At 31.5% G+C, this 13,532-nt stretch overlaps 1 protein-coding gene across 1 annotated transcript in view; it reads right to left on the bottom strand.

The window, feature by feature from the left end:
- The window catches only part of LOC127729960 (E3 ubiquitin-protein ligase UBR4-like), a 144,755-nt gene that overhangs the window by 93,928 nt on the left and 37,295 nt on the right, over window positions 1–13,532 (bottom strand). Inside the window, exons 31-47 of the mRNA XM_052237959.1 lie at window positions 12,861–12,979; window positions 12,174–12,256; window positions 10,355–10,546; window positions 9,930–9,993; window positions 9,457–9,533; window positions 8,916–8,961; window positions 8,330–8,395; window positions 7,733–7,803; window positions 7,152–7,299; window positions 6,439–6,672; window positions 5,567–5,737; window positions 4,912–5,163; window positions 4,293–4,382; window positions 3,652–3,744; window positions 2,816–2,875; window positions 1,545–1,769; window positions 422–506 (exon numbers count right to left, since the gene is read on the bottom strand). Of these exons, the coding sequence (XP_052093919.1) occupies window positions 422–506; window positions 1,545–1,769; window positions 2,816–2,875; window positions 3,652–3,744; window positions 4,293–4,382; window positions 4,912–5,163; window positions 5,567–5,737; window positions 6,439–6,672; window positions 7,152–7,299; window positions 7,733–7,803; window positions 8,330–8,395; window positions 8,916–8,961; window positions 9,457–9,533; window positions 9,930–9,993; window positions 10,355–10,546; window positions 12,174–12,256; window positions 12,861–12,979 (2,076 nt within the window). The remainder of the gene's footprint in view (window positions 1–421; window positions 507–1,544; window positions 1,770–2,815; window positions 2,876–3,651; window positions 3,745–4,292; window positions 4,383–4,911; window positions 5,164–5,566; window positions 5,738–6,438; window positions 6,673–7,151; window positions 7,300–7,732; window positions 7,804–8,329; window positions 8,396–8,915; window positions 8,962–9,456; window positions 9,534–9,929; window positions 9,994–10,354; window positions 10,547–12,173; window positions 12,257–12,860; window positions 12,980–13,532) is intronic.

Below are 13,532 nucleotides of genomic sequence, written 5' to 3'. Positions count from 1 at the left end.
TTATTTATAAACTGACAATTCAAGAAAGGTTTGTTATAAAGGATGTCAGTACCGAAGTACTGACTACCGAGCTGATGATACCCTCTGGGACAGATAGTGCACCCGCAGTGGTATCTAAGGCACACAGAGATACAGAATGCAAGTTTATGAGTCAACAGACCCATGATGTAAAACCTTCTAAGAAGGACTTTAATAAGCTCACAACTTTCAGCACCAATTACTCTGATGTTCAGCAATAATCTTATATGTGTCTTAGAAGGATCATATTGTTCAATTTACAAAAGACTGTACTTCCAGTATGATATACATATATGATAATAATTCTGAATGTATTAAAATACAGTCTTCAATATGATTATTTCTTAAAACTTCTCAAATCAAGTCTAAGGTATGAATCTCAACTAAAGGCATACTAATTTACCTTGAGCATAACTGAAAAACAGTAGTTGTAATGCATGGGAATAGTATACAGACACGCCTCCACCTGCTACGTTACCATTAGTCTCCTGAAAGTACACATAAATCATCAAAAATCATTAAAAAAAACTCCCAATGATTGTAGAAGGGTAGGAAGGTATTTAAAAAAAAAAGGAATATTCCATTGAAACTGATGTGGAAGGGTGGGAAGGTATTTCAAAAATACTGCAACAACTCACAAACTTTTTTCTTGTAATTTTGCAAACATCCAAAGTTCATACAATCATAAATGACCCAAAACCTATGTAAACAAATTAAACTTATCTTTGTACCCTCACATACTCATTTTTATGAAATAACCTGTATTGTTAGTCTCCTAAAATTACATATACATCAACAAAGCCTACAACATCTTTATGGTGGAAAACATTCAACTGAATTATACATTATAATATATTTTTAGGCTAATAATCTCCCCTGATAAGATGATTTTTAGTTTATCATGTAAATGAGGTATTCCATATTCAAGAAAAGATACAAAATGATATTGATTACTTATCCCATTTTTATTTCAATAACAGAGTTAGAACGTACAGTATGTCATGTATTTTAAAATGTTTCTTACCACTTCTCAGTCGTAATTCAAAAACTATATCTTTTATTAAATAGAATATCTCCTAGTTATGTAGCCATTTAAGCTAGTTAAATTTTAAAAAGTAATAGTAATACAATACTCCCTTTTTTCATTTTTAAATAGTGGAAGAACCACATGAAAATATAAATTCCCATTGCTGTATTAGTATTTATAAACAGAGACAACTCTTGCATATTCAAGAAGTCTTTTGAAATAACAAAAAGAAAATAATATTCAGGACTTTTTTTATTAACTCCATTAAAGAACTCTGTCTGAATTAGAACATTCTGATTTGAATTAAAACTTTGGACTGGTGAATGAATAATAAAAACTTGTGAAAAGTCACTTGTAAAGAAAACCCCTAGAAAACTTTTAACACCCTTCTGAAGATAAAATCCACTTAGCCAAATAAATAAAAAACAAATGAGCCATTAAGATCAATAAAATAATCAATAATTAGCTTTGTTTAAAACATTCAGGTAATACTACAAACCTTTAAATCATCATGGTTAATTTCTAACACATTAGTGATATAGAATGGTCCATGTTTAGCACTACTGGTCTCCTCTAGGACCTGGGTGTAGATGTATCCTGTAGAAGCCATTAGAACCATGTGACATCCATCTTCTGTGGTGACAAAGGTTGCATCTCTGATCTTACCACTTGGCAGCAAAAAGAAATATTGTGGACTCAGTGCATCTGATCCAAGATTGTATATCTGTAACAGAAAAGCATTAACAAAATTGTAAAAATACTTTTCTTTAATTGTTTAACATTTCTTACCGATATAACATGTTACTTTTATTATTCTTCCCTTAGTTTATTTATTTTGTATTTACATTGTGTCATAGGTCAAATTTATTTGTTCAGTGTATGTTCAATGGTGTTAATATGTCCTTTGATTGAGTTAAGCTATTTCAGTTGATATTTTATAGTGTGTCTTTCTATGTTGTGATGTTACACTATTGTTTCAGAAAAAGGGTGAAGGTTTGGTACCATTAAAACTTTTAAACCCGCTGCATTTGTTTGCACCTGTCCTAAGTCAGGAATCTGATGTTCAGTAGTTGTCGTTTGTTGGTGTGGTTCATAAGTGTTTCTCGTTTCTCGTTTTTTATATAGATTAGACCGTTGGTTTTCCCGTTTGAATGGTTTTACACTAGTAATTTTTTGGGGCCCTTTATAGCTTACTGTTCGGTGTGAGCCAAGGCTCCGTGTTGAAGACCGTACTGTGACCTATAATGGTTTACTTTTATAAATTTTTACTTGGATGGAGAGTTGTCTCATTGGCACTCATACCACATCTTTTTATATCTATATTCTATACTTAAAATTCATTTACTTTACTGGGTACCAATTTTTTATTAGAAGAGGAAAAATTGTAGTGTCAAGGACAACTATTTCATGATTTTAATCACTGTATATAAACCTTAATGACAGTGTATGTTATTGAACATTTAAATCACAGATAACCATAACCCATAAAATCCACAAAACTTGGTACCCAATGATTACTAAAAACACACGACATCGAATAGAAAGTATTGATGATCGATTAGTTGCAATTTTAATATCATATCAAAACTAATGACTAATTTACATGTGATCACTTTCAGACAAATGGTAAATGTATTCCTTCTACTAAAGTAAATAAGTAAATGTATTCCTTCTACTGAAGTAAATAAGTAAATGAATTCCTTCTACTGAAGTAAATAAGAAAGTAAATAATAACCAAAGTTTAAAGCTAATGTTCTTAGAGATGCCTACCTTGACAAAATCTGCGGTAACAATAGCTAGTTCTGTTTGTGTTCCTGGTAGCCAGATCGCCTGTAAAATTATACAAATACTCATTTTTACTATCATTATTATACAATTGTACATATTCTTTCACATTTATACTCAACTTTTAAACTGTATTTCAGCTTACATTTTTAAATACTTGTATGATTATTAAATAGCTGCAAGAAGGAACATATTATTGCAAAGCATTATTTTCATATCAGGTTCATTATAAAAACAAACAGGCTCAAAGGCTGATATCATAAGCAAGAGCTAAATTTGAATGTAATATGAACAAAACATTCATCAGTTTTAAAACGGATTGGTAATAAATTCAAAGTATGTATCAAGAAATGACACACATTGATTAATTTCTTCCATACATATCTAGGGTAGAGAGTTGTCTCATTGGCAATAATACCACATCTTCTTATTTATATATTTACTGCAGTGTTTGTTGCTGGTGCTGTGGGAATGCTGTAGAATATGTCCCTGTGTCTATGGTGTATGCCCTTATATTTTACAGTTAGGGTTTTTTTGCTTGTAAGAGAGCTGTCTACATCTCTGGTGGAAAGTTGTCTCATTGGCAATCATACCACAACTTCTTATTTTCATATGTATCATCCAATTAGGACTTCTAACTCTGCAATAACTTATATACTACCTTTTATAAATCATACACAAAAAGAGTGTGAAAAATATCTTTTTCAAGAACCTCAGTAACAAAACACTCAACACAAAAACATAATTTCAATTTAAAAAAATATTTCCGATTTCTAAATCAAAAGATGTGAATATAAATTTTATCTTTTAAGCATACATACCTTGATGATAAAGTTTCCTGTAGTAAGTGTAGGATGGAGAACCAAGTGATCAGCTACAGATCCAGCACTGGTAAATGTCAATACATGGCAATCCTGAAACAATACATTGTCAATATTACCAATGAATATTACTAAAACACAGAATGCTATATAATTTGTACTAATGTACATTTGCAGAAGAACATTTTAAAACTATTTTTCAAACTAGAGGCCCTAAAGAGACTGTTTCGCTCACCTTGGTCTACGTGCATATCAAACAAAGGACACTCTCCAACATTGTAGAAAGGAATAGACTTCATGACTAAAATCTCTATTTTTAGGCCAGGTGAGCTAAAAAGGTTAATATGCTGTTCTATTATCAAAATCAAATATAATCAATAGCTGTATTCAACAAGCTTTTTTTTCTACCTAAACATCACCATGATATTTGAAAGTTACTAATTTTATCAATTGAGTTTTTAAAATGTATGCAATAAATCATCACCTATTCTGAAACACTCACAACTTGGCATTTCAGTTATAAAATTCTTCTAATCATGATACATTATATTTTGATTTGGACAGTTTTCCTTACATTACCAAATTGCATTGATAGATTTCAGATGTGTGAAACAATCAACATTGTGTGATTTGATGTTTACCTTTAATCCACACACAGCCAGGAAATCTTCATTACATGGATTACCAGTTATAGACAGCACTGTGAATGGAATTGGTGCTGATGCCAATCTCTGAAAAAAAGTCAAATCAACACATATATTTCAATGTTTCTTGTATGAATAGCATATCTACAAACACTTCAGCTTTATTGGCCTTTTAGAATTTCTTTCCATTGTTTACAATTCGGAAGATAATGTACACAAAGCATTCATTTCACTGTGCTATATATGTATTTCTCTACTATAGATGTATTTTAACAAGCTTGAGAAATTTGTTACCCTAGGACAACAGAAAAAAGAAGACACTATATTATCAAAATTACATACAGCTTAAACTAAACCTTTGCAGTTATTCTTTTTTTAATATTTGACATAAAGAACAAGACAGAAAGGGTCAACTGTATATAAGAAAAACACATTTCAAAATTTTTCATTAATGTTCTTTTAATCTGCAAAATATCTCATCCTTCTTATTCTAAAATATATATAAATAAATAAGATTAAATAGAATCCAAAATTAAATAATTTTCAAATCTTTTCATATATAGAATCTACAAAACAATTTTGCATGTAACAACTTAATGCCAAACAGCGTGCTTACTGTCAGGGTTAATTTCTTTTTACTAGAATCAGCCTGCTTTAATAAAGCTGACAACTGCAGGATTGTTATTTTTCCTTTCTCATGACTGACAGCTAGATGTTGTCTCTTTCCTTGGGTGGATGCCAATACACACATGGCAACTCTTCTAATCATGTGAGCAGTGATCAATTGTCTAATTGTCTGTCCTTGATCTCCACTATAATTCATCCGTACATTTTCAAACGCACCTTCCTGGGATCCAAGGGTAACAGTCTGAAATGAAAAAAAAGAAAAATTAAGTAAATTTCTTTTATTAATTTCAATTACAGCAAATTCAGAAATTATTGTGCATTTATTATTGCATCTTCTGGAAAAAATGTGAGATTAATTATTGCTATTTAAAGAAAAGCTGTATACCAATATATGCATCAGACATCAGAATGTGAGTTCTTATTATTGCAATACTCACCCAGTTGCATTTTTCGCATTAATAAGAACCTTGCAAAAATTTCAGAATTTACAGTAATACTTTTAAAACAGAAATCATAGATATCTAAAAAAAATGTATAATCGTGAAACATATTTTGCAATTTAGTTTGATTTCTGTTATAACATACAATCTAAAAGTTATTAAAAAAACAACCATATTGACATCATTGAGTTGGTGTATCCTTACCATAAGATTTTCTGTATTTTCTGTAGTTTTTGGTAAGTTATGTAGATCATGTAATGCTTTCTGTGCCCTCTTTGTACTACCCATTGGTGATACCTTCTGGTAATTCTCTGTCAATGTTGGCAGAATAGTCTCCAACATGGTTAATACTGTTTTCACTGTCTGTGACTGTTCCTGTAAAAAAAGTAAAATTATACTATAATAGGTTGTCTAGCAAAATGGTTTTATATAAGTTTTTTTCGGTAATTAAAAATATACAATAATAAAAAGTCATTTTCATAATTGGCTTGTATACAAAACATTGCAAAGCTATATTCATACTAATTCTAAAACAACAACACAGGGCTTAAATCCTGTTGATGCTAATATATGACTTCAATAACCCAATTCTATCTTCTAATAGACAATAAATTTTCATCTGCAAGACAATTGTTTTTTTTTTCTCTGTGACTTTTCCTTTCTTACATTTTTAAACATCTAAAATTATGTAAGTGTGTGGGGATTTTTTTCATTTCCATTTCTTTCATCAGCTGACAGTAGGACAAATTGCTCCTAAATCTATGATTGATTGATCAATTGTCAGTGTTTAACGCCACTGTCAGCACAATTGGCTATATTGTGGCTATCAGTTTTCATTGGTGGAGGAAGCTGGGGTGCACCGTGAGAACCACTGACCTTCCGCAGGAAAACTGACAATCCAAGTCAATAAAGATTGGAGTCAAACACACCTGCCACCTGCTGGGTTCAAACTCATAACTTGAGTGTTGACAGGCTATTGATACGGTAGATTACCTACTTAGACCACTCGGACACTGAGGCCCCTCCTTAACTAATGCCTTCTCTTGAAAAAAATTGGTTAACTAAGAACTTCTTACCAACTGATTAAGTAACAATTCTTTACAACCTTCCACTTGTTTACAGAGAGCCTCTCTAGCTTTATTGACCTGCTCTGCCACTTTGTTGATACTGGTAGGTTTTTCTGTCATTCCTGTGGCTGACATACGACGTCGAAGACTACTAGGCAAAATATTGTCCATGGAGAATGGGGACTGTGAATTCATATTGTCATTAGTATCCATTCCAACTTGTGATGATCTTTTCACTAGTGCCTGTAATGCAGATTATGTTTACAATTAATAGATTAGTTTGTGTACTGTGGAATCATTTATTTTTGTGAGTACCAATTATGATAGACTGAGAAAAAATTGTATTTTTGTGGTTTGGGCAAAATCGGCATACAAGCCTATATCTAATTTTAATTACATTGCACATTTAAATTTGTGGTTCACCTGAAATCCACAAAAAAAATACTTACAGGTAAAAACAATTATTTGAATGAGATTTAATTATGCCAAATCAAGGTCTCCATAACATATAATAGTTCCATTTTGTTTCATCTTGGGTAACAAGTTGGCAACATTACGTCTGTATTGTAGATATGCATTATAAATCACAACTTTTCTATGTATTTCTCCATATCTCACATTTCTAAAGGTTTTGAACATCCTCAAATAAGTTCCAAACTTTTTCCTGTTTTCAGTGTACGGTAGAAACACTAAACAATACAGTATTCAATACTGGTACTTACCTTACAGGTGCTGTCATCCTTGGCTCCACAATCACAGAAGAATGATCCAAATTTAGCATAAGTGAGGTCATGACCTTTGTGGCATACCTTGGCACAAACTGTACAAACTCCAACTCCTTCTACCATCTTACAATCATGACAATGATACCTAAAAATATCAGATTATAGCCATAACAAGAATAAAACATTTTTCTTTTCTTGTTCAATCTGATTTATACATTTGTAAATTTTATTATTTCTAGTTAACATTTTAGGATAACGTTAAGCAATTTCACCGTGTGTACAAAATCTTTATTATCTGTGATTGACAAATTTTCTTTCTATAGTTTATGCCTTGGGAATGATAATTTTAAAATTTCAACTACGAATTATATTCATAAAGACATTAAATTACTGAAGTCAAGAAGATGCATTGCAGTTCCCCAAATAAACCAATGTTTCCCTTGCAAAAGCTGGACAGGAATTCTTTCTGACCCTCAAGGGATCAGTAGAAACTGGATTTGACTCTGTGATTACTTTTTCAACAAAATGCTCTATTGCTTCGTGACTGTTAACCTTAATTATGCCCTCTAAATACATACCAATGTTGATTCATGAACTCTTTCTGTGTTACTGTAAAAGTACATAACTTATTGTTCAGTGATTCCTCATCCTACAAAAAAAGAAAAAAAATTATAATCATAAAAATTTCCCTTTTTTATTTCACATTCTTTGCAGCATACACCACCAAATGTTCATAAAATTGGTAAAAATTCAATTACACTTTTATCGTTTTGCTCAGATGAAACTACTCAATTCCTGTACCTTATCTTTAGATTTACCTGGGTTACACCTGAGCAATTCAAGTTTCATATTCTAACCTTTTTCCAAAGAGCATATAATAAAATTCAACACTTGCCAGAAGATTTCTCCAAATCTGATTGGTTTATGCTGCAAGGTGTAAAATGAAAATAAATCAAGGTAATGCTAGAACATTAAGAAAATTACAAAATCAGAGCCCTTATAACTGTTTTGTTCCATTGATTTACTATCATTCTCTATACTTTATTTGATTCTACCTTGCCCACAACTACATATCTTATTTGTAAAAAACCATAACCAATCATGACACTAGACATTAAGCAAGCAGCAATGATTTAATTCAACCATGACAGATCTTGTTCACGGTAAATACATACAGAATCTTCTGCTGCTGAATCTTCATCTTCTTGTGCTATATCTTCTGCCCAATCACTATCAGCTTCCTAAAATTAACAAGAGAAGACAACTCATACCATAAAATGAGAACACAAGACATGCATCAGTAAATGCTTAAGAGTAGATGAATAAGATGCTGTCCGGAGGGGCGGAAGGACCTTTTTCAGGATGACAAGCTTAGGCGTTCATTTTGGAGATAATTCAGGATTTACACTTATGGGGACTCGGGAATGGATGCTTAATTATTAGATATTCAGGATTCAGTTTAAAATTTAAAAAATAAACACTGGATATAATAGGAAAGAGTTTGTATATTTCCTGTTTTCAGTCAAGTTTCACTTTTAGGTTCATGCAACAAAGAAACCTTTTACATGTCAACAGTTAAGTTATTGATAAACAAGTCTATTTCAGTAAATCATTAATAAAATGATCTTTGGGCTCTTCATTTTATCTATTTAACATCAGTATTTGTTTATTGATAACAAATCTCCCATGGTGAACTTTAATGAAAAGCAGTAAGAAATTGTCTGTTATTCAATCAAATTTGGTAAATGATTAAATCCTTACCACTACAGCAGTAGTATCAGCATCGTCTGATGGTACAAGTCCACTCCTAAAAATATAAAAGTAAAGATGACCTTGGGACCAATATACATATAAGCTTTAGCATTAAAAATATTTGTTGTCAAGTATATATGACTCACTTCATCTGAAAAATGTGTAAATATTCCAGGAAACATAACTGTGGTGGAGAGTAGTCTCATTGGCAATAATACCACATCTCCTTATTTTTATATGCACAATTCAGTTAAGACTGTAGCACACATAACTTCACAATTTAACTAAAATTTCGAGGTTGTCAAAATGCAAAAAAAATGTTGTTCAAACATTTTATCTTTTCACATTATTTCTGCACTAATCACCAATAAATACAAATATTATTCTGGTCAGATCAGAATAAACTGAAATGGGAGGATCATCCTGCAAAAACATCATTTCCAATCTAGTCATACTAAATTCAGCACATTTTGGAAATCATTTTTGTATGCATAAAGTTTGACATTATATTCTGAGTTATTTCGTATTAGTTGAACATGACAAAACTTACTTTTCCGAGTTTCTTTTCAGTGCACTAAGAATATCTCCTATGTATGACAGCAAACAGCAAATGGTGTCCAATATCGCCTACAAAAAATCTTAATTGTTAGTTCTGTAGTGTATTTATAAATTATCGTTGATCATCTCAACGAGATTGGTTTTCTTGCTTGAGCCGGCGAAAGAGAGAAAAGCAATTGAGTTGAGATGACCAATGATAATCTGTTTATCGCTATTTTACCTATGACGACGTTTGTCAATTTAATGTCAATTTCATTAGCAACGCCACGTGCCCCCTTAGTTTCTAGCGATAATTTTCATATCACTCGACTCCACTGAGAAAGGAAATTATACATAATACACAATTCCAGCTTAAGTCAAGATTTTAAAAACTTCAAAGCTAATGTATAAAGTACAAATTTTAATTAGACAGATTAAAATTAACCATTAGGAAACTTACATTGACAAATAGACAATTCTACTGACCTTCCTTTTGTTGCCACTGTCTGTCAAACTGTCCAAGACTTCCTTCTCTGATAATTGTTGATTACTTTAAAATAATTAATAAAAAATTATTATCAAACCTATTCATCAAAACTTCCCAAAATAAAATAAGATAAAAGATATGATTTAAAAAACCAGAAACAAATTTTCAAAATTAAAAAAATAATTACACAAAACTTTGAAAGGTAACTGATGATATATGTATATTACTTCTAATTAGTATTTGCAATAATCAAATTATCATTAATATTAAATTTTTGTGCACAGAGAACTTGACACTAGTTAGTAAAACAATAGTTTATCATTTTCTGTAATATCTTGACATACTGGTGCCATCTTTGTGTACATGTAAATTTTTTCCTGGCACGAAATAATAAAAGCAAAATATCCAACTTTCAAATGCTTACCATATTTCTAGCCATCCTGTGGCTGCTGGGAAAAGAGATTTATGTCCTACACCGTGTCCTGCCCCTGCTAGCGTCTGCATCACACTCATCAGTTCAGGGAAAGCTGACGTGTCCTTCTCTTTACTTAGTATCACTTCTCCCATGGGTATCATAGCTGACAATATAGCCAGAGCAACCTTCTCACTCACTGAACTGAAAAGGAGATGGAGGACGAAATCATGCTTGAATTCATTACAGCACACAAGATTCACCTTTTCAATTTGGAAGTATGAATTGGTAAACCATTTGAATATATGCAAGATGAAATATTCCCTTGATAAATACAATAAACAATACTCACTTTCATGAACAAAATGAGAGGCTCCTAATAAAACTAGAGGCTCTAAAGAGCCTGTGTCGCTCACCTTGGTCTATGTGCATATTAAACAAAGGACACAGATGGATTCATGACAAAATTGTGTTTTGGTGATGGTGATGTGTTTGTAGATCTTACTTTACTGAACATTCTTGCTGCTTACAATTATCTCTGTCTATAATGAACTTGGCCCAGTAGTTACAGTGGAAAATATTTTGTAAAAATTTACAAACATTTACAAAATTTATGAAAATTGTAAAAAATTGACTATAAAGGGCAATAACTCCTTAAGGGGTCAATTGATAATTTTGGTCATGTTTGACTTATTTGTAGATCTTACTTTGCTGTACATTATTGCTGTTTACAGTTTATCTCTATCTATAATAATATTCAAGATAATAACCAAAAGCTGCAAAATTTTCTTAAAATTACCAATTCAGGGGCAGCAACCCAACAACGTGTTGCCTGATTGGTCTGAAAATTTCAGGGCAGATAGATCTTGACCTAATGAACAATTTTATCCTTGTCAGATTTGCTCTAAAGGCTTTGGTTTCAGATATATGAGCCAAAAACTGCCTTTTTCCCTATGTACTATTTTTTAGCCATGTCGGCCATCTTGTTTAGTGGGCGGGGTCACCGGACACATTTTTTAAACTAGATACCCTAATGATGATTGTGGACAAGTTTGGTTAAATTTGTCTTAGTAGTTTCAGAGGAGAAGATTTTTGCAAAAGATTACAAAAATTTACGAAAAATGATTAAAAATTGACTATAAAGGGCAATAACTCCTTAAGAGGTCAACTGACCATTTTGGTCAAGTTAACTTATTTGTAGATCTTACTTTGCTGAACATTATTGCTGTTTACAGTTTATCTCTATCTATAATAATATTCAAGATAATAACCAAAAAACGGCAAAATTTCCTTAAAATTACCAATTCAGGGGCAGCAACCCAACAACGGGTTGTCAGATTCATCTGAAAATTTCAGGGCAGATAGATCTTGACCTGATAAACAATTTTACCCCATATCAGATTTGCTCTAAATGCTTTGGTTTCAGAGATATAAGCCAAAATCTACATTTTACCCCTATGTTCTATTTTTAGCCATGGCGGCCATCTTGGTTGGTTGGCCGGGTCACCAGACACATTTTTTAAACTAGATACCCCAATGATGATTGTGGCCAAGTTTGATTTAATTTGGCCAAGTAGTTTCAGAGGAGAAGATTTTTGTAAAAGTTAATGACGACAACGGACGACAAACACCAAGTGATGAGAAAAGCTCACTTGGCCCTTTGGGCCAGGTGAGCTAAAAAGGTTTAAGTTTTAAAATAACTGAATGAAAGATGGAGATGCCACAGAGCTTACAACCTATACATAAATTTAAATTTGTTTCAAAAAGTTTCATGAAAACTGCTGTATAATCTTTTAACTTGTGTCAAATTTATTTATAGAATTAAACAAACCTTTTTTCCTTGACAATATGGATAGTGATATTTCTCAATAACATTCTGTTTTCTCTTAGAGTCTTTTCTTCTTCGTCTTCCTTCTACAAAGACACATTTATTTATTTTGGGATGTTTAACAAAAAATCATTTCAGCATACATGAACTATTTTCTTACGGTTTTTGCTATGCCTACAACATTGAGTAAGAAAAGTATCATTTTAATATTTGAATGCATAATGCATTACAAAATTTTCAATTAGATAAGACACTTGTCTGTGTACTGAGAAAAGAAATTGGCAAATCAATTAATATACAAGTGGAACAACTCCAACTTTATACAAATAATTTGTCACTGGTCAAATGTATTCTTATTTCAATAAAAGCTACTGCTAAAATTGATAGCTGTTAAACTAAAATTGCTTTTGAAACACTGTAACTCAGGTAATTCTTACAGGCATTCTTCTTATTCTTGAACATAACAGTGCTTTCATCATATTTCCATATATTTTTGTATATATAAGCCTTCAAAAGTTATAATTGGTGTCAACAATTTCCCCAAAAACCTTTAATAAAAAGTCTTATTCAATCTAATTATATATATATAAACTACACCAGTGCTAAAAACATAGACAAAAGTAAATAAACACATACTGATCTTTCTTTACAAAATTAATAAGTATAATCTAATCCCACCTGAAAACATACCTGGGAAGAAACAATCATTTTTGACAGCCATTTCTGTAGCGTTAAATTGTCTACTTCTGTCAGCTTAGATAGGGTTCCACACAGAACTTCATAGCTTGTATCAGTGGAATTCTTCTCAGCTGAAACATTTATCAAATCTAAGCTATTTACTACTTTCTATGTATAAACAATGGCAGCTATGCAATTTCATGATAAAATTAGGACATCAACTTTCACCAAAAAGGTCACACTGAACATAATTGATTGCATGTGAAGCTATTGTACATAAGCAATATGTTAAACTTTTATCATTTGTTTTAGAAACATTTCAATCTTCACCATGCTGCCTACTTAAAATGACGTTATAAAACAAACTCCAAGATATATTTCAACTAGAAGAAGATATAAAGTTATTCTAAGTAGCAGGACCTTTTACAAGCTATTTTATTACCATATAATGATGAAAATTGTGTGTGTGTGTTGAATTTTCGCTATTTAAGCATCAGAAACTTTACCATGATTATTTCACTCTTCATTTGAATTCATTGTACACGGCCATGAAATGCAAATAATAACTACAGTAAAGAATCAACTGCCCTTCTAAATCACAAAACACGAACAAAACCCAAACGCAAGGAATTCAGGTTTTTCCAGCATTAGGAATTAATTATATGTATGAATTCTGGAAAGAAA

The sequence above is a fragment of the Mytilus californianus genome, unplaced genomic scaffold (genome assembly GCF_021869535.1).
Source record: "Mytilus californianus isolate M0D057914Y unplaced genomic scaffold, xbMytCali1.0.p SCAF_2, whole genome shotgun sequence".
NCBI classification, from domain to species: domain Eukaryota; kingdom Metazoa; phylum Mollusca; class Bivalvia; order Mytilida; family Mytilidae; genus Mytilus; species Mytilus californianus.
This window is presented reverse-complemented; position numbering and strand designations above follow the sequence as displayed.